The 26775-nt window shown below is 43.3% G+C and overlaps 2 protein-coding genes across 2 annotated transcripts; one reads left to right on the forward strand and one right to left on the reverse strand.

Moving 5' to 3' along the window:
* Positions 1–4408: 4408 nt before the first annotated feature.
* On the reverse strand, positions 4409–11537 carry isg20l2 (interferon stimulated exonuclease gene 20-like 2). The gene is made up of 4 exons (XM_083990563.1): positions 11484–11537; positions 9457–10307; positions 8005–8205; positions 4409–5404 (listed from the first exon to the last, which is right to left on the reverse strand). Exons 2-4 carry the CDS (start codon positions 10216–10218, stop codon positions 5291–5293), a joined length of 1077 nt encoding a protein of 358 aa, XP_083846689.1. The 5' UTR covers positions 10219–10307; positions 11484–11537; the 3' UTR covers positions 4409–5290.
* A 927-nt stretch (positions 11538–12464) lies between these two features.
* Positions 12465–21148, forward strand: mettl25b (methyltransferase like 25B). The gene is made up of 9 exons (XM_083989262.1): positions 12465–12840; positions 13795–13913; positions 14155–14395; positions 15174–15236; positions 15319–15456; positions 17512–17869; positions 18983–19463; positions 19981–20165; positions 20738–21148. Exons 1-9 carry the CDS (start codon positions 12694–12696, stop codon positions 20845–20847), a joined length of 1842 nt encoding a protein of 613 aa, XP_083845388.1. The 5' UTR covers positions 12465–12693; the 3' UTR covers positions 20848–21148.
* The last annotated feature ends 5627 nt before the right edge of the window (positions 21149–26775 follow it).

Raw genomic sequence — 26775 nt, forward strand, 5'->3', positions numbered from 1 at the left:
AAGGTAACAAACCTACTGCTATGACTATAGGGATTATGGCAATGGGCCAATTTGCCAAAATGTTGAAATATCCCTTTAAACATCATCAGTGGGTTTGCTGTCTTCCTTCTCTGTCTGAGCTTCATTTTCATTTGGACGTTCAATTTACTGTTCGTATAAAAACATTGATAAGCAAAAACTAATCAATCCATGCACTCTATGAACCTTATGGTAGCCTAGCTACGTGCAGCTTTAACTCACACCGAAACTAATATAGTCAAACAAGATTAATACCGTTGGGTCCCTGAACGCCTCGTGGAAGTGACACAACCCCATAAACCACGAGACAGAATCAGACTTATAGTTCATTTCATTTGCATTTTTAAATATATCATGAAACATCTGTAGGTTTTAACCGAGTCCTTGAGATAATATCATTTATTGCATTGACTTCTACTCCTCTACTCGCTCCCAGCAGCTTCCATACCAACCAGTGTGAAGCTTTGATGCTGCCGCCCCGCGCCCCCCACCGAGCTCACTGTATGTACTGTATAAGGTCAACTAGCAATCTGCTCAATGGACAAATTCCTTATGGCTTGGCAGCAGGTAATAAAAACCGAATTATACACATGATGTGGTTGATGTTGTCGCTGTGTGTGTGTGTGGAGGGTAGGCTAATCTGCAGAGTCTTACTCCCAATAACTTGACCCGGGGGGGTAATAAAATCCATATTGTGTTGCCTAATGAGGCCAACGGCACTCTTTCAAGTAGTTCAAGGCCTTAATATAAATACAGCAGGTGAACACTTAATCTTCTTTAACTTCAGAACGTCCACAGTAATATTTAAATAAATCAATAACGCAGAATTATATTATTATATATAGTGTGAATGACAAGAAGAAAGAGGCAGAAGATGTTTCTGAATAAAGGTCGTCGGTTTGTTTTTCAGTCTCAGACCTGAAGCAGCAACTCTGGTTTTTGTTATTTAACAAATTAAACACGACGCGGCCGCAGAAGAAAATCCAAAGCCTCTTTTGGGGTTTTAAGCTCTGGCTTTCACTTATGGAGCTAATAAGAGGGAATAAAATCAAATTATTCACATTATTGCCCATGCACGAGGAGATTACAGAGGGATAAAGAGTATGGGATCATCTAGACTAGGAGATGGATTAAATCACATGTTGCTTTGTCATGTTTTTTGTCTGTAACCCCGAGTCACTGTACAGGTGAGTCAGCCTCATCATTCACCTGCCTTGATGCAAAATACAACCAAGTATCAACGTGAACATTTAATATATTTAATAGCATTTTATCAATCAGGTTCAGGTTTATTTGTAACTACAGATACATTATATTATAATCTATTGTTATGGCACAATTATCCTGCTTGATATTGAAACTGAAACTGTGTTAAGTTAAATGAATAACACTTTTGCAGACAGTGAAACTAAATCTGCTGTGCTAACGTCTTAGCAAAGTGTTTTAAGGGACGAGTTTTTAGTCTCCTGAGGAAAATTTGAGCTGTCAGATGTTCCACTTTCTCCACTGGAAACCGGGTTGATGAGAGTTTAAATAGAACTGGAAACCAAAACAATACAAGCTGAAGAAGAAGGTTAACACAAAGAAAAACCTCCATAAAGCTACGTGGTAGATGTTTGTATTAAAGCTCCATACAGTATAAAGGTAGATGTTTGTGTTAAAGCTCCATACAGTATAAAGGTAGATGTTTGTGTTAAAGCTCCATACAGTATAAAGGTAGATGTTTGTGTTAAAGCTCCATACAGTATAAAGGTAGATGTCCATGTGTAGTGTGATTATAAAGCAGCTCTAGGTTCTATATTAATACTGTGAAAGTATCAAAGCCTCAGTCCACAGAGAAATGCACACAGCCTGTATTCAGAAACTGAGCCTTAAAACCAGCCGTCAGGACTTCCTGTCACTTTGTGATGTCACAACTAAGCCCCGCCCCCTCACCACCTGGACCCACCATCAAATAACAACAACTTTGCAGGATTTGGTTTCTCTGAATGTTTTATTCTAAAATTAATATCAGCCAATCAGAAGAAAGACTCAGAGCCTATACTACTCCCCTCTTCTGATTGGCTGACACCGACCTGTCGTTACTAGAGCTCCAGAGAGAAGCTGAAAGAGAGAGGAGATGGAAAACTTACTACACTGAGATGGTTTTTTAGTCGGTGCCACTGAAGGAATTTGTTCTCTAAAATCTGGGTGAACTGGCCCTTTAAGCCTCCGACAGTCAGACCACAGTCGTCTGTGAACAGAGGGAAGAAGCTGCAAATCCACTAGATTTACAGTCTTTATTCACTTGGTTTCTCCTTGTTAAGAAAAAAAAAAGGCTTTTAATTATCAGCGAATTCCACTTTTCAGCTGCTTCCAGATTTCTACTGTGCAGTTTTTTTTCTCCGTCTTCTATTGAGGACCTTTAAAAAAAAACAAAAAAGAAAAAGAAAAAAGAAAAAACACAGTGGAGCTCACAGCTGAAGAATTTCCAGCCCAGGAGCCTGGTCTGCCAGCTACTTAGACTGTGACCATCGGATGCTTTGGCATCCTGCGGGGTGACACTGTGGTTTTCAGCTGCCTGTCTGAGACAAAGGACAAAGGACAGACACACAGACAGGACTGTAGGACTTCGTCTGTGAAACTCCTCCTGGCTGCAGGACGCTGCTGAGTTCATATCGCTAAGGAAGGCCGAGGAGGCGAGGCCGCACACACACACACGCTCACTGATCCCACACAAAGTTGTTGACAGCTCTAGTTGGGTACCTTGATTTAAAGGTGTACAGAAAAGAAAATTCAATTTAAGCCCACTCTGGGTCAGAAAAGTAGCGTAATAACTCATCTATCAGACGATGTAGCCCAAACTTTGTGCAAAATTCTATTTTTGAGTAAATCCGGGATGAAAGTGTGTATTTTTCTTTTCGCATTGGATAATGCATATCTGTCTGTGGAGTGAAACTTTGGAATAGCTTACCAGAAGATATTAAAGATAGTAAAAATGTTGCCCATTTAAAAACAATGTTTAAAAATAATATTTTTGAAAAGTACAAAAGTGAAAATGTTGAGAGCAACAAAGGGAAATAATTAACTTAATTTTGCAACAAACATGAAGTTTTCTTGTTTGATTCTGACTGTCTTTTAGCGTATGTTTGTAGTTGAGGATTGATATGGGTTGTATAATGTAACCTAGGAAATTTCGACCTGTTTTGTTTTTTGAGTTGTGAAGGTTTGTGGATATAGGATGGTCGGTGGGGGACGTACTGTGTAGGTATATGTATGTATTTGTGTATGCATATGTGCCATTCCGATCAGACTGCTTATGGTTTTTTATAATGAAATGAGAAACGAGGGTGCGGCAGCTATAAGCTTGGCTTCAGCCGCAACCCTTTTCGACCAGCTATATAGTATTTGTTACTACCTTGAATTTGTTTTGTTGAAATTTTGATGCTGTGATCGAAATAAACACTCATTCATTCGTTCGTTGCAGCTCGTGACAACTCGGCGCGACAAACAGGACAAACGGCCATTTCTGTACACCTTTGAGCGGAGAAGGTGGCGTGGTGGTGGAGGTCTGACTCTGCTGCAGTCCTCCCTCTGTCATCGGTGTGTGTGTGTGTGTGCTGTATAATTAATGTGCTGCTGTTGAGATGAGATCACAGTGGGGACTCGGGAGGCTCGTTTACTCACCTTTAAGGACAAACACTTCGCCAGAGGAGAGGGAAAGTGGAGCAGAGTCAGGTGGTCTGATGCTGCTGCAGCTCTGAGGAGAGCGAGGGGTTAAATCAACAGCAGACAAGTCGATTGATCCCGGTCTGGTCCGGTCTGGTCTGGTCCGATCGGACAAAACATCCTGTAAAGATCAATCACAACAGCATCTGACACTTTCACACTTTCAGAGCTGATAGGGCAACACAACACAAGCCGGAGGAGGAGGAGGAAACATCTCCAGATGATGAATCAGCAGATCAGAGTTTCTACTTCACTGGCTCAACATCTGGGACAGAGAGAGGAGGAGTTGTTGGTGTACAGATGTTCACAGCTGGGTCGTTCCCATCGGCCTCAGGCTATGATGCTAATGCTAACAGGCTGAAACACCAAACAGAGATGACACCTGCTGCTGAGCATGGAGTTAGAAATGATCCTCACATGAAAACACAGTTTAAACCCATTTACATACATTTCTATATTTTAAATATGTAGCAGAACTTCAGCACCGACAGATTCTGTGAAGATTTCACATTATAAAAATTTTAAAGTTAAATAAACTATGTTAATTTAACACAATAATAAACAGTAATGTCACCTAAATAATCTGTGATGTTTCCTCAGGTTAAATAAATACAATATTTATCAGAATGAGAATCAGAAATGATGAAAGTTGCAGCAGGTTTATTAGCAGAGAGAAGGGGATTGGATGGTTCAAGTCGTCATGAAAACAAAGAATAACTTTTTTTTTTTAAAACACATTTTTTAAAAACAATTGATAACAAATCTTTTCATTTCCACTGAGACAATAAGATTTTTTTTTGTAGAAATAACCTGTTGAAAACAACATAATTTTCAAAAATCCCAAAGATGATTATTAAACTGTTATAAAAGTGGATAAGAAGATGAGAGGATGACGTCACGGTCCTGTGTGTGACGCTGGTTACAGTCATGTGTGTTGATGTTGAAGCACCAAAACCGGCCTGATCCAGTTTGCATAGGAGGTGTGGAGCCTCGTAACGTAAACAATCAAACAGCTGATTGACAGGAGGTCGCTGCTCTGACCCTCAGTGTGTGTGTGTGTGTGTGTGTGTGTGTGTGTGTGTGGATGAGGAGTTTTTTTTATTGATCCGTTACCATGACTACATAACTGTAAGATTAAAACTCTGGGCTGAACGTCGCCCTGGAACAAGGTGATGATGAACAACATGAAACCTGCTGATTGATCTTTTCTGGAAGATTAAAAGTTTGATTTTGTTAAAAAAAAAGAAAGAAAGAAAGAGATGCACCATGTGAGCGCCCCCTGGTGGCAGCAGCACCGTATGAACACGAGACAAACCCTGAGGACGAGCTCAACTCTTCAAAGTGTGTGACCCTGCAGTGCATTGTGGTCCAGGTCCAGGTCCAGGTCCAGGTCCAGGTCCAGGTCCAGGTCCAGGTCCAGGTCCAGGTCCAGGTCCAGGTCCGGTTCTCCAGCAGCGAGTGCGACAGTTCAACCCACACAGCTGCCACAGCAACACGTTAGTTCAGGCTCTTTGTTTATTTTCACGTTGTGTCGGTGGACGCGACACGTCTCTAACTAAACTAACTAACTGGTCCTCTGGGTGGACAGCAGCCTCCTCTCCCACTCCACCTCCACCACCTTGTACAGCTCCATGGAGGCGCGGGCGTCCTCCACGGACGAGTGACCCCTCTTCCCCATCTGAGGACGCAAGAGAAGAGGATGAGTTCAGCTCAGAGTCACACTGAGACGCTTTTTAAATCACGATGAATGTTCGGCCTGAATGACTCCACACAGCTCTTTAAAACTCACTTTTATCATTTGGCCTTTTTGTTTTCTTATTCACAACACGTAAAGAAGTGGTAGCTCATCCCAAGTTCAAAGTTAAGGAGGAGGACAAAGTGCTCAAAGTTGCCTCTGTTTAACGTCTCACATCACAAAAAAACACAAACACTAATGCATTTCGGCACACGGCCTTCTTCAGAGTGTTTCAATTTCACTGCAGCTACATACATACAACAAAGTGACCCTCTGTTTTCTTTTTGTTGTGACTCTTTTGGTTTTTTATTCTCTATTCCTGTATTTTAAAGGGCCCATATTATGCAAAATCCACTTTCTACAGGTTTTGTAGTGGTCCTATGTGTTCCCGTGGACTTTCTATGACGCCTGGAGGTGAAAAAAGTCTGTTCACTCCCTTCATTGATTTCTACACTTTTTTGAGATCGTGTCTCCAAACGGGCGAATTGGAAGTGCTGGCAGACTTGACGTCAGGATGCGCTGAACTCAGGTGACTCCACCTCCCGGTACTTCCTCATACTCCCCCTGGACCAGTCTGGAAAAACGTGAGCTCCGCCCGCTGACACTTTTCCGGTACAGCGACCCCCCCCCCCCCCCCCAATCCACACACACACGCTCTCTCTCTCTCTCTCCCCGTCCGCCGTCCGTCATTTGACATGAAGCGGTCGGCCTACGGGAGGAGCGGTCGGTATTGCGGCGGCCAGATGATCATTTTGAATCACTGATTGAAAAACAGCCGCCTGTCATTAAAAATGAAATCGCGGATCAGAGAATATTGGGATGATACCGCTTCTCATCAGCGCAGCGGTCCTCATCACGGAATGAGAGATCTGAACGAGGAAGTCTCCTCTCCCGGCGCAAAACCGGGTCCATATAACAGTGCATAGTTTGTGCTGCGCTCCTCAGTTTCACTTGTTTTTTTTATTTGACAGTTTCACACAGAACTTTCTGATAGGAGTCTCTCCATGTTTCTCCTTCTGCCACAGTAAAAAAAAAAAAAAAAGAAAAGAAAGAAGGAACATTTACATTTTTTCAGACAAGATGCCAGTCTCAGATTTTTTTTTTTTTTTTTTTTCGGAAATCAATGCCCGACCCGTCCCAATGTCAACACTGGCACATGTACCTGTAGTGAAAACCACACCCTCTCCCTGTGACAGCTGTGGAGTGGACGTGGTTTACACATCTTATTTGCATTTCAAGGTGCAGACACAGAAATGGCTCGTTCTCAGGAGAGCTCTGGAGAGACACTTTTAGACTGCTGAGATGTAGAGCTGCAGATTGATTTGGGGACAATACACTAGGAATACTATATGGTTGGACAACTTAGAACCATGTGAAATAGTTGAAAAACAGCATAATATGGGACCTTTAATGGTATTATCATCTTTAATTGTTTAGCACCTTGTAACCTTGTTTTGAAAGGAGCTCTAGAAATAAAATTATCATTATTTCTAGCTGCATTTATTTTCCCATCTGACAAACTCTGGGTTTTTACCAAAGTGGATTCTACAAATCAAGGATTGATAATAACTTTGACCCTGAGCCTGAAGACGTTCCAGGTGTTTTTGTTGGGTAATGATCAGCCTTAGAGGGGGAGGGGCTTATAGGACGATTGGCTCCAGGTGTGACCACCTCGGTTCACCTGCAGCAGCAGAACTCTGAGCCGTTTGGCTGAGTGACAGGTGAGTTCCTTTGCCGCTTCTAACTTCAACATTATTACAGTAGTTAAATGTTCAGGACGCTGTTAGTTGTTTCACATTTAACTCATGATACATATTTTTTCTTTGGACATGAAATCAAGAGCAGGAAACCAGAAACAACTGAACCAAACAACAGAAACACAACCTCTGACTCTTTGTGGCGTCTTTTTCAGTTCAGTCTAGGGCTGCAACGAACGATTGTTTTCATTATCGATTAATCTGTTCATTATTTAAACGATTAATCGATTAGTTGTTTGGTCAATAAAATGTTGAAAAATATGTTTCCCAAACCACCAGATGACGTCAGATGTCTTGTTTTGCCCACAAACAGAAACTCAGTTTATTGTCATAAAGGAACAAAGAAACCAGAAATATTCACATTTAAGGAGCTGAAATCAGAGAATTTGGACTTTTTTTTTCTTTAAAAAAACGTTGAAAACCCTCAGGGGTCCCTCTGTCCTTTTTTGGACCTTTTTTCCATTTATCTTTTTTGATTTGCTGATCATTTCGGCTGTGTTACAGGTATGGATTTCTGCAAGAAACTTTCTTTTTTGTGATCTTTTTTGACATCTAGTGTCAATTACTCTTACAGGTCATTTATACACTGGTAACACTCTTGAATGTTGAACTTGAATGTTTGGTAGTTCTGAGCAGAGCTGAAGTGGTTTAAGAGATTTATGCAAAAAATATTGATATATGATTTTATAGCAGTTCTTTTGTGTCAATTTTTGGACAGGAGGGTCCCGAAAGGATGAAAACTGGAGGAACCCACAAGGGTTAGAAGCAGACCCGGAGGCCTCGTACCTGGATGTCGCGGTTGAAGATGGCCTTGGTGAGTCTCTTGAGCGAGGCGCACTCCCTCTCAGCGAAGCCGGCCTTCAGGTTGAGCAGCGGGATCCTGGACGTGTCCCGGGTCAAGGCCGCGGGGTGAGAGTAGCTCAGCACCTTGAAGTCGTTGTGGATGGCGTGGCCCACCACCACCTTCCCGTTCAGCAGCCGCAGGATCTGCACACACACACACACACAGTCATTAGGTCGACACAGACTCATCTTCTTCTCTCTGGACTTCTAAATAAAACCTGTGAAGCTCAGACTGAGGCTTTTGTTCCTCGATGCAGCAACGGTGAATAAAACATGACCCACAGGACGGAAACAGAGACGCAAGGTTAAACACAAGCTGAAGGACGAACCAGGAAACAACACACACACAGCTGATTTACATTAAACACACAAACACATCTTCCATGCCTGGACACAATCTAATGTGAAGCTGCATCTTAGTCCTTCTTATCAATTAACCTGCTGGTTGGTTATTCTTCTGATTAAACTCTGAATTTCCTGGTTACTACAGCACAACTGGAGCTGAAACTATTAGTGAATTCATAAAATCAGTTGATCAACAAAATTAATTACTTTGGTTTAATTTGTTTAAAAATAACAGAAATTTTCGGTAACCCTTTAATTTACAGGCTGTTAATTACATGATAATGTCAAGAAATAACGATTAATTACATAGTAATGTCAAGAAATAGCCTCGAAATAACAGTCAATTTCATAGTAATGTCATGTTTTTTATAAAGGCAACAGATTACACATGCTTATGCTTTGAATTTTTTGGGAAAGGCCAGAATTTTTCTCCACCAAGTCGTCGCAATTGACTGTTATTTCTGGGCTGTTTCTACGCAATCAATCGTTATTTCTCGACATTACTATGAAACTGACCGTTATTTCTAGGCTATTTCTAGACATTATAACGCAATTAATTGTTATTTACGGTTTATTTCTTGACATTATCATGTAATTAACGGTGTAAAGCAGAAGTAAGCGATTTGGTCGTTTTGGCTAACTTCGTTAGTTAGCAGCCCCCGCCCTCGTCATGGATCTATTGGTCCTCGTCCGTACGTCACCACATTCACCCTTGGCTGCACACACAGCCCTTCATGCCGTTCTCTCTCCTCATTGGATAAAGCTTGTAGGATACAAGGTAGTATACAAGACGTTTTCTCCTCGGCTCAGAGCAGAGCAGAGTGACTGACAGACCCGTGTTTCAGACCAAACACTCTATGTAAGTGATTGCCGTCGGAAGATATAACTATTTAAGACTTATATTAACACAAATATTCCGCTTACTTCTGCTTTAAACGGTTACCAGATTTTCTTTTGTTGCAGCAATAATTAGCATGACTGCTGGGCCCCTGAACGCACCACCACCACCAGCTGCTGTGAAGTCCCCCCCCTCGCCCCTCGCCCCCTCACCTCCTTGCGGGCCTCGGCGTACGGCGTGGCCCTCTCCAGGTCGGAGCGCCGGATGCCGCTCCACTTGGTCCGGTAGTCGGTGACGGGCGCCGCCGGGTTGATGAACTTGTCGAAGACGACGTCGCCGTGGTAGGACACGATGCTGCAGCGCGCCAGCTGGCTGATGCGCCCCTTCGGCCCCGTGCCCACCATCTCGCAGTCGATGGCCAGGTACTTGGTGGGGATGGCGGCGGCGGCGGCTGCTGGTGGTGCTGCGCCTGCTGGTGTGGCGGCGGCGGTGGGTTTGAGTCCGCTCGGGCCCGCTGCTGCTGCTGCTGCTGCTGGTTTCTCGTCGCCGTCCCGTCCTTTGCTGCTCGGGGCGATGGGACGTGAGACGCTGCTGCTGCTGCTGCTGAGCGCTGCAGGCGTGACGGGATGAGGAGCTGCTGATGGAGGGTGAGAGAAGTTCCTCCGCGCAGACGGGGGAGGCAGCGGAAACTTCGAGAACGTGCCGTTGTGGTGGGAAGTCTGGCCGCCTCTGAACTGACCCTGGGTCTGGTTCTGGTTCTGTTCCCTTTTACCCGTCGGCACGAGTCCCTTCTGCTCCCTCACTCGAAACCTCCTGTTGTTTTTCCTCTTCTTCTTCTTCGGCGGCGGCTGCGTTCCTGCCGTCGCCGTCACCGTCCTCTGCCCGCCCTCGCCACACGGGAGCACGTTGATGGTGATGCTCGACATGGCGGGCACAGTGATCCAGATTTCACGTGTCCTCTTCCTCTTTGGCATCCACGCACACAACGACTGTGTCGACCTGTTGTTCAGGTCCTCAGCAGGTTTCTGTCCTTCTCAACTGAAACCAATCTGACCGGCTCATCCTGCAAAACAAAACACAACGTCGTCGTCATCAAACCTTGTCACATATGTGTCGGATCGAAACTAACATTCATTTTATTTCATCTGAGTTAGATTTAGAGAATTAGATTATTCATCCCAAAGGGCAGCAGCAAATACATACAGTATGATATAAGGGTAGTGTAGAATAAAACAGAGATAAGAAAAGTAAGAAAATATTAGGGGTGGGAGAAAAAATCAATTCACATATATATCGCGATATCTGTTTTGACGATTTTTAAATCGTTTTTTTTTTTTTCAAAAATCTCAATGGAAAAGAAAAACGTTGCAAATACAGCTGTGCAAAGAGTTGTTTGTTATGATTTACTACTATGTATTGAGATGTCTTGTTATCCGTGTTTTTATCAACTGAGAATATGAAGCATCATAAAATGCTTTAAAAGTGTCGATCACAACTTCACAGCACTGAACTGCTGCTCTACTTTGCCCTGCTGTCACATCATATCTGCACTATTTTACTGTTAATATGTTTGAACTATCATGCAAGACAATAATGTCTATCCTCTGTCCATGTAGCAGGGTTGACAACTGACAGCAGTTTGTTATGGTTTGTCCAGAACAGACAGGTAAACATAAGCGTCACAAACCTGCTGACTGAGAAAGAATATAAGTCAAGTCTTGTTCTGGATTATCAAAATGGATTGTTATTGTTTTTGTCCCATGTACTGACTGTCAACTGTGTGTGTGTGTGTGTGTGTGTGTGTGTGTAAAGTCCTTGAATGCATCACCACATTTCCATCAGTTTTAGGTTGATTATTAGTCCTTTTATCGATAAATGTTATTATTACTCTGTGTGGCATGAAACAACAACACATTCGCCTTGGTTTTTGTCTCACAAACAACTGTACCACAAAGACAAAATGTCCAATTAATGTTGTGAGCAGAAAACTGATTAAAAAAAATATCGATTTTTACGCTGACAAGCCTGACTTCCCCCTTTCGCGTTCAACGCTTGTTGTTAGCTGTTGTTAGCTTTCTAGCCGTCGGTAGGTTCCCAGTGGCGGGGAATGAACTGTCCGTTAACGGGAAGTTCGGTTCAGAGAGGCCGTGACCGTCGGTGGGTCGGTACCGACAAGTTCCCTATTAGGAAATCTCTGAAAATAACTCGTGTCAAATAAAAAAACAAAACAACAACAGACCTGCTGCTGCTGTTCCTGCTGCTGCACAATGTGCGGACCACACGCTTCCGCTTCTCCCCCCAAAACAAAGCAACAACTTCCGGGTCATGCTGCATTCGCGAAAATCAGTACATTTTGGGACGTCGCTATATCAACACTATTTACCATTTTCTGTCCCACCGAAAGGGAATAAGACAAGTGCATTTTGAAACAACAAATTAGATATACCCAACTAGACAACTAATACACCACCACACATCTAATATTGATTTAAATGAATGTATATTTTGTAAAAACAAAACTGAAACACAAGAGCACCTTTTCTTCTCTTTTTTTGTCGTTGGCAAAATATTTCATACACAAATGTTAGCCCATTTTTTCCTACTTGTTTGAAAGAGCTCTCCGTATTTTGTGATTCACAAACGTACAATGTCTATATCAATATTTATTTGATCTTTCCCTTCATCATACCCCAGGAAACTATAATTGATTTATGTATAGTCATGTTTGTATTTATTTATTTACCTTCCTTGTATTTAGTAAAAAATAAATTTAAAAAAAAGTAAAATGTTTTACTTATTTCATTATTTTTTCCTGTTTCATTCGTTAAAACGCTGACGTGTTCTGCTCTGTTTTAAAGTATAATTTATGGAAATTATCCTGCTTGTAAGATTTGTATTATTATTATTTTTCTTTATTTTCTCTTTTCCTTTTAACGCTGTTTATTGGTTTAAAAGAAAGAAAGAAAATAACCTAACTTATAGGAAAACTGTTTACAAACACCATAAACAGTTCACCGCTAATTTGTACGACTTTATAACTGTCATCAAGTGTTTTCTTTTCTATTAATCAAGTATGTCTATATACAGGAAGATTATTCTTAGTTTAATATTTGAATAATGGTCTCCAGTACTCGGCCGCCGGTAAACTCCGCTGAAGACGAGGGACAGCTCGTTTGTCAGATTTACGGAGGGCACTTGAACGCCCCGTCATGTGGGAAGTTGACGGTTAGCTGCCGCGGCTAAAGGCTGAACGCAACAACCATTTCGCAAATAATACCAATAATAATAAAAAAGATAAACCTAACGTTACGACTGACTAGTATTTTAAAGAGCTCGATTTTAAGAGCGAGTTAGCATCTGTTTAGGAGCCCTTCCGTGCTACCGGGAGGAGTAGCAGGCTACCGTCGCGTTAGCATCACGTTAGGCTACATTAGCAGCATTAGCTTCGCATGTCAGTTGAGCCAACGGCAGCAGCAGCAGCACGAGATGCGGAGATGTTCGCACCGAGTTTGTCTCCAGGACAACAGAGAGAGCTGGCGGAGAGACTCACCACGTTTCTGTCTCAGTTCAGCCACTTGTCCGACTCCTTCATAATTGTGCGTATATCGATAATCATAATAATCAACCGATCGATTCTGTTGTGGTACCAGCTATTCCAATTTAAATTCAGTTTTAGCTGAGCGACCGTTTATTCTCTTTTGAACCAGAGCTGTTAAAACCTAAACAGTAACACGAACCTTCCATAGCAACGCCGGTTTCCCTGACAACAACGCGTTACTGAGTTGATATTTAGCTTTAGCTGTGTAGCTCATCTCTGACTGTAAACAATAGATTATAAGTCACTTTAAAGATAATTAAGTCAATTTAAAACTTAACAATTTGCTCCACTTATATATGATATTAACTGTAACTTTCAGAGAGTGTTTTAGCTTGTATTGAGACGTCTGTCTCTAAAATAAGTCACTTTGGGTTTCTTTTCAGAGAAAATGTAATTTCAAAACAGGAAATGAAACTAATGCATCACATTTGTCCATATTCTGGCTTTTACCACACTGCTCCTTTCTCTCTGCATTATATTAATATTTAGCTGTGATGCTATGCAATAAAGTCATGTTTATTAGTAATTGTAAAGATAATTTAGTCAATTTAAAACTTGATAACTATGACATCAACTACAACTTGCACAGAGTTTACTTGTGTTGAGACGGTCAATTTTGGTTTTCTATTAATTTGATAGAGAAAATGTAATTTAACATAGTTTCAAAACAGGAAATTCAACTAATGCATCACTAAAGTGTTCGACATGTCTATTTTATCACACTGCTTTTTCTGCTTGTCTAAACTGTAAATACCATCACTGTAAATTGTCTTTATATTTTTATCCTCAAGAAGGGTTAGGACTAGGGTCACAGCCCTGTATAAGGTGCATACCTGCTTATATGCCTTTCATATTTTATAATGAGCTTATATTCTGCATTTTGCTAAATTAAGTCGTTTTTCATGAGCTCACAGACACAGACAGATTATGTTAATGTGTTGTTTCCTGACAGGACTTCTTCACTGAGGATCTCTGGCACACGTTACCCAGGAGCTGGCAGCCGGCGCTGCAGGACCTGACCTACCCTCAGGTCGCTGACCTCCTGCTGGACGTCACACATGGAGACAGGAGGTAACAGCTGCTCATCTCATTAAGAAATCATTTACAAACAATTTTTTACGATTTACAATATTTTGGCCGCGAGGAAAATGTTAAATAATTTGGCTTCTGGTATTGTCACGTTGTCTCAACCTGTTCAACCAGACTTTTTCTCAGTTATATATAATAAATATCATCTCAAACCTGATTGTTTTTGTACTTTTGATGAACATAAAGTTGAATAAAGTCGTTGTTTTTGTGTGTGTGTTTGCAGGTATCCGTCCGTATGGCCTCTGTCTCTCCTGGCTTTCCGGGCCACAGCGCACGCTCTGGCGTTTCCCAGAGAGTGCACGGGGGGATGGGGTCGGGGTCGGGGCCAGGATCAGGATCGGGCCCCCGGCTCCATGAAGCCTGAGGAGTTCCAGGAGAACCAGAGCCAGAGCTCGCTGCTGGGCCACATCTTCAGGAAACACGTCAAACCCAAGAAACAGCACGAGATCCGCAAACTGGGCCTGGTACGGGGGCGGTTTCTCTTACCTTAAAGGAATAGTTCACCAAAATATGAAATTCAGTCATTAATAGTGACTCCCCCTCATGCTGATGAATACTCCGGAGTAGTTTTTTATTCCTCAAAGTGCATTCGTAGTCCAACGAGAACTTTATATGAGAGTAATAGGACCTGACACAAAAACGTCCATAAAACTACACAAAAACCATTTAATATTCCTCCACACTGCTCGTCCACTGCAATCCAAGTGTCCTGAACGGAGATAGTCCAGAGTTTACTGGAAAAGACGTAATTTAGGACATTTTTACAGCCTAAACAGTCCTGTATTGAATGTATCTCACGTGAACGCGAGAGCGCGCACCAGACAAATTCAATCTAAGACTGTTTAGGCTGTAAAAATGTCCTAAATGAGGTAGTTTCCAGTAAACTCTGGACTATGTCCCTTCAGGACACTTGGATTGCAGTGGACGAGCAGTGTGGAGGAATATTAAATGGTTTTTGTGTAGTTTTATGGATATTTTTGTGTCGGGCCCTACAGTATTACTCTCATATAAAGTTTTGGTTGGACTAGGAACCGGCCTCCCGGGTCTCCAGATGCACTTTGAGGAATAAAAAACTACTCCGGAGTATTCATCAGCATGAGGGGGAGTCAATAATGACTGAATTCAGTTTTTTGGTGAACTACTCCTTTAAGCTGCTACTCTGGAAATTATACTCCGGTTTTTTTTGTTTGTTTGTTTTTTATTGTGTTTGAATTGTTTTCTTTATTTGTGTTTAATCCTCAGCTGGTGAAACAACTGTGTGAGCAGACGGCCTGCAACAGAGTGGTGGATGTCGGCTCTGGACAGGTGATTATCACAACACAACTCTCATTAATCTGTATGTGGGACTATTTTCTGTGGCGGAGTTAAAACTCACCTCTCTGAACAGGGTCATCTCACTCGTTTCCTGTCGTTTGGCCTCGGCCTCTCGGTGACCGCCATCGAGGCTGATCGCACCCTGGTTGCCATGGCGTCCAGGTTTGACGGACAGCTGCTGTGGTCTCTGGAGAAGGAGAGGCAGAAGAAGGTCGGTAAAAACGTCTAACAGGATAAAATAAGATGACAGTGATGACGACGACATATCACATGCTGAAATTTTCCTCTGTCCTGAGATTCTTATTTTTCTTTCATTGTATCCAGTATACGTTTTGGAGGAAGAAGTAAAGCAATTATTTTGTTTATCATCTCAGGAGGGTTTCAGATGTTTCTCCAAGTGCTTTTGAGATTTTTTTGTTGTGGTTTCAGATTTCTTTTCTTTTTTTTCCATTTATACAAATTTTGATTTTAGTTTGTTTTGTGCACTGATTTTCTTGTGTTTATTTGTTATAAAGGGATTATTTACACAGTTTTATAACGGACCCTAAAGTTTTATACAGATACAACACAATTGATAGTTACTCTATAATTAGAAAAGTTAGAGAGCAAGTAAAAAGAAGTAAGAAGTTGATGTGAGGTTTGAAGAATATAGTTTCTCTCATCTTTAGCCACATGGGGGCAGCAGACACAAGCTGTCAACACAACAGTGATAGAATTTGGATGACACTGTAAATGCGTGAGCAAACAGATGATCTGGTGAAAACACAGAAAATGTACAGACCTTTAACCCCAAAATTATAAATTAAAAGATACTAGAGTCAAATGATTTAGATTTGATTCAAATTTAATGCATTTTTTGATACAAGAACACTGATTATAGGAGTCGGTGTGAAGGATTTAGTGGCTTTATCCATGTTGATAGCCGGCCATCTCACTCCTCATGGCTTTACAAGCGGGCACGATGAAGTACGGTGGCCTGCAGGTGACATAAAAACACATAACACCATCTCTAGAAACAGTTTGGTTTGTTATTTGTCCATTCTGAGCTACAGTAGAAAGAAACATGTTCCCTAAATGCTCATTCCCAGCTTTAGAATATAAACAGGAATTTCAAGTGTTATTATTATTATTATTAATAATCAAGTAAGGCATGTTTTCACTGCAGGAGTTCTTGGTAAAGAGAGGGGGTAGGAACTTTTACAGGAACCGTCCTCTCACTCGGTGGCATGGTCTCCAGGACCTGCCAGTCTCTGCGATGACGTGCAGCAGTTTTTTTGTGTTTTTTTTTTACTGCTTTTGTTGTTGTTTTTTCTGGCAGTATCAACGCTTTCCAAAAAAAGCAGGGGTTCATAATTGCTGTTTCGATCATCGCATAATAATAATAATCTCTTGGCATCACATCCAGCTTTGTTTTTCTGGGCCGAGGCACTTACCCCAAGGCAGGGACTCATTTTGGCCCCATAAAAGTTTCTGTAAATGGCCCTTTAGGGGAAGTTCCTGCAGTTGAAAGGCGCCTATACTGTTTTTTTTTTAAAGGGATAGTTCAACATTTTGGCAAATTGGCCCATTGCCATAATCGCTATAGTCATAGCAGTAGGTTCGTTACCTTTATTTGTCGGTGTAAGCTGTTTTTAGAACGGAGGAGCGGAGCGGCAGGCTGTTCAGAGCTACACTATGGAGGCTAATGGAATTTCTTGGTTTCCCTCATCAAACTCATCAAATACAAAATCCCAAAACTCCAAAACGCTTTCGTGGACAAGTTGTGAGCTGCACAATCACCACGCTATGAGATAATAATGGAACGTTACGAAACAGAGCCGTTTTCGAGGTAAATACAGAGTCTGCTTGCTGAAAAACTGTCCCTGAACGCAACGCGCATCAGCGGTTTTGCATGAATTTACCTCTAAAACAACTCTGTCTCGTTATTATCTCATAGCGTGGTGAATGTGCAGCTCACAACTTGTCCACGAAAGCGTTTTGGAGTTTTGGGATTTTGTATTTGATGAGTTTGATGAGGGAAACCAAGAAATTCCATTAGCCTCCATAGTGTAGCTCTGAACAGCCTGCCGCTCCGCTCCTCCGTTCTAAAAATAGCTTACACCGACAAATAAAGGTAACAAACCTACTGCTATGACTATAGGGATTATGGCAATGGGCCAATTTGCCAAAATGTTGAACTATCCCTTTAAGTAGGACATTATATTCTCATGTTGCCTCCTGCATGTAATCATAAATCTTAGTGACCGACCGTCTCTCTTCCTCGTAGAACTGTTCGTCTCGGCTGCCTCCTCTGCCACAGACGTCTCCCCGCCACGTGGCTGGATGGGTGAACCCCAAGGCATCATGGGAGTCTTTCATCCAGCAGCTGAGTTCTGCAGAAAGTTCAAGTGAAACTTCTCCGACTCCGTCCGGGCCGAGCAACAAGAGGCTGCGAGGCTCCGACCGCCGCCAGCAGCAGCAGCAGCAGCAGCAGCAGCAGCAACAAGGTCATGAGGTCACAGACTCTGATCCTGGACCTCAGGCCTCGTGTGAGGAGACGACGCCGTCCGCTGGAAGCTGCCGGTCGTGTCTGCACCCCGACGATCCTCCGGAGCCGGGTCGCCATGGAGACGACAGCCCGTCAGGTAGGCCTGAGACGAAATTATGGGCGATAAACGATATTATTGACACATTTTTTGAGAACAAATTAACCACTAATATAATAATAATATTTCATAATAATGCAAGTAGACCCTTTTAAATGCGATAAACTTTTATTTCTCATGAGTATTTTTTTTTTTAACCATTGTAATTGGAATGACAACAGTGCAGTGCTAGCCTGACTCTCGCCAGACCCTTGTAGTTCCGCAAAGCTACGCTGAGCTCCACACAAGGGTCTGGGACTGCTCCATAGGCGATTCATTTCAGAAGGCGGGGCCTTGTAAAAAAAATCTTGTATGTGATTGGATAAACCACTTGTCCGTTATCTTGAATGACGTGCTACTTCAGCCACTCACTGCGAGCCGCCATTGTTGTTTGACTCAAACAGTCGCTTCAGCGCTACGTCACACCTCAGAAAGTCCCGCCCGGCGATCCTGATTGGTTCATTATTTTTTGCTCCGGGGAAGAAGTTTGCATTGGCCTCGAGTCCAGACCCTTGTGTGAAGCTGAGCGTAGCGCCTCTGGTGGAGCTTTGTGGAACTACAAGGGTCTGGCGAGAGTCAGGCTAGTGCAGTGCAGCTCTTCTGTCCAATAACGTTACACACCTGAAGCTCCACTTTTCATTCAAACAAACTAATGTGACTTCCACAGATGTAAGATTTCATCAATGAGACTAGCATTTATCTCCTATAAAGTATTAAACCAGCCGGCGGTAAACCTCTAAAAACCTGCTGATAAGTTTTCTTAGTCGTTTTCTCCCCCAATGACGGAGGTTGACCGGCCCATGAGCTGCTGCAGACAGCTGCAGACTGTGGGAACTGTGACTTTCTCGCATGAAAAAATATTAAAACTTTTAAAAAGTGACGTGTTAACAGCGCTGCAGCGAGAATTACAGTAAAATAGCTTAAAAAACAAACAAACTGTAAAATAGCTTTTAGCTACTTAGTCCTGGACCTAGATCCTGGATAACTGACAAGAGGGTTCACTCCTTTCATTCTGCTATGAAACAAACGGCCCAGGTGCTGAGACCGATGCAAAATTATCGAGTTCATTTTCATTTATCGTGCGATTAATTGATTTATTGATTATCGTCCCAGGCCTACCGTCGGGTTACCCAGACTTCGTCCTGACGGGTCTCCATGCCTGCGGTGACCTCAGCGCCACGCTCCTCCGCCACTTCGTCAGCTGCCCGCACGTCCGCGGCATCACCTCGGTGGCGTGCTGCTACATGAAGATCACCACCAGAGAAAACCCCGCCCCCCCCGGACTGGTCGAACCGGCCGCTGCTCCTCCATCGTCGTCGGCGCCGTCGGGTCGGGACTCGGCGCCCTCGGGGTTCGGCTACCCGATGAGCCGCTGGGTCGGCGGGCTGCCGGGACATCGGCTGTCCTACAAGGCGCGGGAGGGGGCGTGTCACGCCGCGGAGGACTACGTGAGGAGGCTGAGGGAGGAGAGCGAGCTGCTGAGGACGCACTGTTACCGGGCAACGCTGGAGAGCTTCGTCAGGGACGCGAGGCCGGATCTCCGCAGGGCGGGAATCCAGACCATAAAGAAGGCTCATCTGCTACCGTTCATAGAGTGAGTGACACACGGGGAGACTCCCAGAATTAGGGATGTAACAATTCACTCAACTCACGATTCGATTCGATTCACGATTTTTTGTTCACAATTACGATTTTCTCACGATTCTTTTTAGATCAAAAATGAGCTACAGACAAATTATGACCTAATAAAATGACATTTTATTCATAAGAGAAAGATAGTCTGAAAATGTCATCTTTCATTACAGATACACACTGCACATCACCATTTTTCACCTTTTATCACAAGTAAAACTGGTCTTATTTACAAATAGTGGTTCAATTAAAAAAAAAAAATCATGGCAGACTCATGGTAAATGTAGTGTGAAAACACTTCGCTTTCCAAAACTCCTCGTTGTCCCTTTAATTTCTCAAATAAGATAATAAATATTTGAAATCTTTCAGTTTCAGTGTAATGTTTATTTCCACTCATTAACTCTGTCACCATCTGCTCCTTTGTAAAAAATCTATGTTAAAATATTTCAAAGTAAAAGCCTCTGCTTCCTTCTCCTCAGGTACGCCCGTCTGGGTCTGGCCCGGGTCGGCCTGCCTCCAGATTTGCCCCTGGACCCGGAGCGGGTGCGGGGCATGCTGGGGCAGCAGGGCCGGGTGGTGGTGTACTTCAGCCTGGCGCTGCTGCTGGCTCCGGTGGTGGAGACGCTGGTGCTGCTGGACCGGATGATCTACCTGCAGGAGAACGGTGAGCAGGAAACTCCAGTGTTGTTTTTGGCAGGCATTTTAGATTTAGTCTTAGTCTTAGTCTTTTTGACGAAAATATATATATAAAAAAATAAAAAGTCTTAACAAATTAATTCAATAAAGGAATGGTTTTACACATAATGTTTCCACCCAATGGCCAATACTTTATGGTCTAAGGATTATGCACTAGCCTACACACAGGTAAAGTGGTAACAGTAGTGCATTCAGTTTTTTTTCTGCTGGATTATATTTAAAATACTAAATGCTAAATCGTGTAAAGCTTAGAGTTATGACAATCCACAATATGAAATTTAGAGGCGTCACAGCCCTCCCACTAACATTTACGTCCGTTCTCGTCTCGTCAAGGAAAACTCACACACGTCTCGTCATGTTTTCGTCATCAGAGAGCCATGTTTATCTCGTCACCGTCTCGTTATCGTCATGAAAAAAAGGGGGCGTAAACGAAATATTTCATCATCGTCATCGTTAACGAAAACAACATTGCTCCAAACTCACTCTGTCTGTGTAGTTTGAATGGGTTTTAATGAACTCTGACCTCTCTCCCTGCTGCAGGCGTGGACAGTCAGCTGGTGGCGCTGTTCGACCCAAACTTTTCCCCCAGAAACTTTGTGCTGGTGGCTCAGAAGCCTCTAGAAGAAGGACCGAGTCTCACCTGTCTGTAGAAATGAAATGGACTTGTCTTTTATGTGATGAAAAGCACCAAAGTCTGGAGGTTTTATTGATTTTAAACCTCTGTTTTTAAAGATGTTAAGGAACGGACATCAAGGGAAGGATTTTTTTTAATGGTCTTTGAACGCCACCTGAGCGTCAGTGACACCTTCAGATGTTCACACTGCAGATCTGAGCATCTGGGATCTTCACACACTTCATCACTGTTACACCGTCCAGTTTTCTTCTTCCCATCATGCACTTCTCTCTCTGGCTCATCATGGCTCTGTCCTCCTGCTGCTTAGCACAAGAACAATCATGTGTTTGGTTTGGTTTTGTTTCCTTACATGTGTTTTTGTTTTGTTTAGTTTTGGTGTTTTCATTGTATTGTATTGCCATATTTTTATTGTGTTTTTATTTGGAGCAATAAACAAAAGCAGTGCTTTGAATTTTAGCCAAAGACGTTTGGGAACTGTTGTGCAACTGAGAAAGAGCCTGAAGTGTTTTTTCAAGGGGTTTTGGTTATTTATGGAAATGAAGCTGTTTTAAAGGATAATTTCCGTTTTTTACAACCTGGACCTTATTTCTAGCATAAAATAAGATCATTTTACTCACCCAGAAACTTTGGTGTCATTTGGAGTTGTTTTGACGAAATTAGCCCCAGTGGAGCGGCGCGTATATCCGTATAATGCGAGAACACGGGGCACCCAATGCAGCCTCTAAATAACACATTATCCGCTGCAAAACTCGTTCATTTCGCCAATATTTTGTTATGATACACTGGTGATATTCCCCTCCGAGCCCGTGGTGGCATGTTAACAACATGCTGCGCCTGTAGGTTGACTACTAACCTCCGACCTGGATGATGTCATCTCCGACCGCTGCCCGGCGCGGCTAACTTGCTACGGCTAATGCTATGGTTCGTTTCTGAGTGTTTCTGACTTGTCAGAACAAAATGAGCAGCTGGATGAAGTTCAGCTTCCACAGGCTTCCTCTCCACAACCTGGACTCACTAAAGCTCCGGCTAGTTGAGATAAAAATGGACCCGAATGCCGAAGCAGAATGATTATTATCAGAATGAGCCGGGCAGCGGTCGGAGAGATGACATCATCCAGGTCAGAGGTTAGTCAACCTACAGGCGCAGCATGTTGATAACATGCCACCACGGGGTCGGAGGGGAATATCACTAGTGTATCATAACAAAATATTGGCGAAATGAACGAGTTTTGCGGCGGATAATGTGTTATTTAGAGGCTGCATTGGGTGCCCCGTGCTCTCGCATTATACGGATATACGCGCCGCTCCACTGGGGCTAATTTCGTCAAAACAACTCCAAATGACACCAAAGTTTCTGGGTGAGTAAAATGATTGTATTTTATGCTAGAAATAAGGTCCAGGTTGTAAAAAACGGAAATTATCCTTTAATGACACTGACTAAAGCTCCACTTGTCTCCACTGGGGGGGCGGTAGATCTCCAAAACAAGCTGCCAAATATGATATCTGTTACTTATATACACAGGATAATATATTGTTTTATATTAACAACAGTAGTTAATATACAGTGTTTAGCACTGTCACCTCTAAGCATCAGGATCTGGGATTGATTCCCTGGTCTTTTTCATGTTCTCATACTGTAGTATCCAAGTGGCTTCTCTTCAGGTTCTCCAGCTTCCTCCCACAGTCCAAACCCAAACACATTATGTTAAAGCAGAAGTAAGCGGAATGTCTGTGTTAATATAAGTCTTTAATAGTTATATCTTCCGACGGCAATCACTTACATAGAGTGTTTGGTCTGAAACACGGGTCTGTCAGTCACTCTGCTCTGCTCTGAGCCGAGGAGAAAACTTTCCTTGTATCCTACAACCTTTATCCAATTAGGAGAGAGAACGGCATAAAGGGGCGGTCCTCTCTGTGTGTGCAGCCAAGGGATGCGCCTGAATGTGGTGACGTAGGGACGAGGGCGGGGACTGCTAACTCCATCGGCTGACAAGAAGTTAGCCAAAACCACCGGATCGCTTACTTCTGCTTTAACCCCCATATCAATTAGAATAAACTTTTCTAATACATTTGAGAGAGAGATTGAGATTTATTCATTTTTTTTCTTAAATGGCACATACTGAACATTTCATTTCGAGACTGTAGCCAAGGCTAATTTCCATCTCCAGTCCCACTGCCAGGTTGGTGTTCATGGAAAAAAGGCAACAACAAGATAAAGGAGCTAAAAAAAAAAAAAAAAACACAAAGGCAATACAATTGTTGAAAACAGGCCAGACATCATCTGTGTTATTGAGGAATTAGTAAAATGTTAAAATGCAAGGTGCTAAAGTGCTAGATACCTTTGCATACTGCTCGATTTCATTTGGTCTTAAAAGTGCTTCATGAATTGCTACAGCAGATACTGTTGTTACTGCACGTTGCTAGTCTAGCCTGGACTTTTTGTCTTGTCCATAGTTTCTCAGTGGTTCATTAAGTGCTGGACTTGAAGGCGACTGGACTTCTTTTCAGTTCCTGAAGACGCTTCAGTCCTCATCTAAAAGGCTTCCTCAGCTCTAAAAACCCTAAAGTCCAGTTGCCTCTGACTTCAGCACATACTCACCACCAGGACCTGGATGACCTCTAATTTTCACGGGTCACAGAAATAGTCAATGTTAGGTCATCTCTCAGCAGGAAGAGTCGACCATCGTCGTCTCGTCCTACACCAGAGGATCAGTAGAACCTCCTCATGGCTGCTTCTACTTCCACAAAACTGGAGACGTTGTTGTTTCGGAAAAACACAGAACAAACAACATGCCCCCGTCTTATTTGTGATGAAATATTTTCCATGCAGCAGTCCAGTTTCTCGGTGCCAGCTCTGTGCACAAACAGATGCTCCCTCCACACGGTACCACACACACACACACACAAAAAACCCAAATCACAACCAGATGTTGAGCTCCTCTCTCAGCTCCTGGTTCCTTGCATTCCTTGCTGTTCTGAGATCAGCTTGGCTCTCGCTTCGTGTGGAGCGTTTCATGGATGTGAGTCCTCGGCAGTGATCCGGAATCTGCGCCTTGTTTGAAGGAACTCCATTCGTGGACTGTTACTCCACCTCCAAAGAGCCGACCGGAGGAGTTGGGGGGTTAAAACCTCCATGGGCTTCGTTCTGCAGCACAGAGCAGTCTCAGAGGTCTTGAGAGTCGTTGCAGTCATGGCGTGTTTTGCTTTGTTGGTCTTGGTTTTGCTTCTGTCGTCTCCTCAGCAGGGCCACGGCGCGAGAGACGACAGGTCCAACTGCAAACCGGTCACCTCCACCTTCTGCCAAGGCGTGGGATACACCACCACCTCCCATCCCACCGGCGCCTCGGGCTTCATCCTGCAGCAGATCGGCCAGATCGTGGAGACGGCCTGTTCTCCGGGCGTCGCCACGCTCATGTGCCGCGCCGCAGTGCCCGAGTGCGGCTCGGAGGACGACAACCGGAAGAAGCCGTGCAGATCCCTCTGTGAGAAGGTCAAGTCGGACTGTGACTCTGCCATCAAGGCCAAACGTCTGTCCTGGCCCATGAGGCTCCGCTGTGAATCTTTACCCGAGTCCAACTGTGTCCAGGTGAGTCAGAGGGACATGTTTGTTTGACATTCATGGACGATGAGAAGATGAAAAGCAGTATGCGGCGGCTCATAGTGGCCTACAATGATGGACTGAGGTTGTTGCTTCAGGTGCCCAGGTGGCACAGTGCGAGCCAACTCTTTGTTAATTTAAATGTACCCAATTGTGAAGCACTTCTAAGAAATTTAATGTATCGTTTTATGTGCTGCCTGGATGACTCGGGGAACAGCATTATTGGGGCTTTGACCAGCCCTGATAGGAGCTGCTATAGGTATTCCTCCAGGCTTAGAAAACACTGGTGGGATAGCCTGCTTATGAATTATGTGGAGAATTGATTCTCTGTCTGTGTGTATGTCTTTTTCTCTCTCTCCTTCTTAAATCTGTTTTAACATGTCTGTTGTTGTTGATATGGACCGCTTGTTGTGTCTGCAATAAAGATTAATAATAATGAAAACCAAAGGTCAACCAGGAGACAAACAAATCCTGGTTGGCATTCTTCAGCAATGACCTTTAACCTCTGAGTGAGTCAAACTGTTTCTTCGTCCTCTTGTTGACTTTACTGGTTTGGAGATTTGTAGTTTTTATGTCTCCATTGTTTTCAGGTTCTCATTTCTTTTCTCTTGTTATCTTGAGAATGGAATAAAGAATAATATAAAAATGTCTAATAGGGTAAAATTAGGTAAAATGAAAACTTTTTGTCATCACATGTTGAGATTTGTTGTTTTTCCATTTGCAGTTATTTCATTTTCCGTTATCCTCACATTCTTACATGTTTTTTCTTGTTATTTCCAGAATATAAAGTAAAGAGTAATATAAAACTGTCTAACTAGGATAAAATAAGATCAAGTGTCAGCATTTAATTATGCTTAAACTTGTTTTGCCATTTTCACCGATTTCATTTTCTGTTGTCCTGAGATTCTTATTTTTCTTTCATTGTATCCAGAACAAATTTTGGAGGAAGAAGTCTTTATCGTCTTAAAGGGTTTTCAGATGTATCTCCAAGTGCTTTTGAGATTTGTTTGCTGTGGTTTCAGATTTATTTTGTGTACACTGATTTCCTTGCTGCATCCCTGGTGTTGGGATTATTTCTGTTTCCTCAGATTTCTAGATTGTTTTCAGATATGACATTTCTCTGGAGACAAAGGCAGATTGTTTATTATGCTGATGTTTCTGTTCCTCCAGGGTCAAGAGGTACGTGTTCCTCCGACTTTGCCTCCTGTCGTGTCCTGTCAGCCGATCACCGTCCCTCTCTGCGCAGACTTGACCTACACTCAGACAGTGATGCCCAATTTTCTGGGCCACAGAAATCAGGAGGACGCCGGCCTGGAGATACACGGCTTTGCACCGTTGGTGAAGGTGGGCTGTTCTCCTCAGCTGAAGCCGTTCCTCTGCTCCGTTTACGTGCCCGACTGTGTGGCAGGACAAGCTCGGACTCCCTGCAAGACGCTCTGTGAGCAGGCTCGCTCCGGCTGCGAGTCCCTGATGAACAAATTTGGCTTCCCGTGGCCTGAATCCCTCAGTTGTGACAAGTTCACCACAGAGTCGTGTCAACACGTAAGTTGGCCTTCTGGAGATAACTGGTAAAGGTAAACCCAAGGTGCTCCTGAATGTGATGTTTCTGTTGTGTTTATGGAGGCCCATGTTTGCCATGCCAATTTGTATATATTGATTGATCTTGTTGGTGTGATTCAGGCTAAGATAAACATTTCAAAGGACAATGAATCACATGAATCATATTTCTCTTCATCCAGTTTCAAGGTGCCGGTTTTTCTGATACGTCCCCGTCAACATGTGAGGCCATCACCATTCCTACCTGCAAAGATATGCCCTACACCGACACTGTGATGCCCAACGTCCTCGGCCACAAGACTCAGCGTGAAGCGGCTTTGGAAGTTCAAACGTACGCCCCACTTGTAAATTTTCAGTGTTCCCCTTACTTGAAGCCGTTCCTGTGCTCCGTCTACACCCCAGAGTGTGTGGAGGGAAGACCTCGGCCTCCCTGCAGGAAGCTCTGCGAGCAGGCTCGCTCCGGCTGCGAGTCCGTGTTGAACGAGTTTGCGGTCCCGTGGCCCGAGGCCCTGAAGTGTGACAAGTTCACCATGGAGTCATGTGAACAGGTCAGTCTGCTGTAATAGGGCAAATACATGTTGACATGGTGTTTATGTTTGTGTTTATTTAGGGTGTATTCAGATCTGGTCCAAAGATCGGTTCATTTGGTTCAGATGTGAACACAGCATGCAGAATAAAACAAGCGGGTCGAGATCGCTTAGAGGGGGTGGTCTCGGCTCGTTTCCATTCAAGCCATGGATCGGTTCATTTGCAGTGAGAACGTAATTGACTCAGCAACCATGCAACACGC

The sequence above is a fragment of the Trachurus trachurus genome, assembly GCF_905171665.1.
Source record: "Trachurus trachurus genome assembly, chromosome: 16".
NCBI classification, from domain to species: Eukaryota; Metazoa; Chordata; class Actinopteri; order Carangiformes; family Carangidae; genus Trachurus; species Trachurus trachurus.

Excerpts from the sequence above, each read along its gene's own strand:
- isg20l2 (XM_083990563.1), bottom strand. The coding sequence starts at position 10,218 with ATGCCAAAGAGGAAGAGGACACGTGAAATCTGGATCACTGTGCCCGCC. Across the intron at positions 8,206-9,456 it reads ACGCCGAGGCCCGCAAGGAG|ATCCTGCGGCTGCTGAACGG; the intron begins GTGAGGGGGCGA and ends GTGTGTGTGCAG. Across the intron at positions 5,405-8,004 it reads TCTTCAACCGCGACATCCAG|ATGGGGAAGAGGGGTCACTC; the intron begins GTACGAGGCCTC and ends TTGCGTCCTCAG.
- mettl25b (XM_083989262.1), top strand. The coding sequence starts at position 12,694 with ATGTCAGTTGAGCCAACGGCAGCAGCAGCAGCACGAGATGCGGAGATG. Across the intron at positions 12,841-13,794 it reads TGTCCGACTCCTTCATAATT|GACTTCTTCACTGAGGATCT; the intron begins GTGCGTATATCG and ends GTTTCCTGACAG. Across the intron at positions 17,870-18,982 it reads TGGAGACGACAGCCCGTCAG|GCCTACCGTCGGGTTACCCA; the intron begins GTAGGCCTGAGA and ends TTATCGTCCCAG.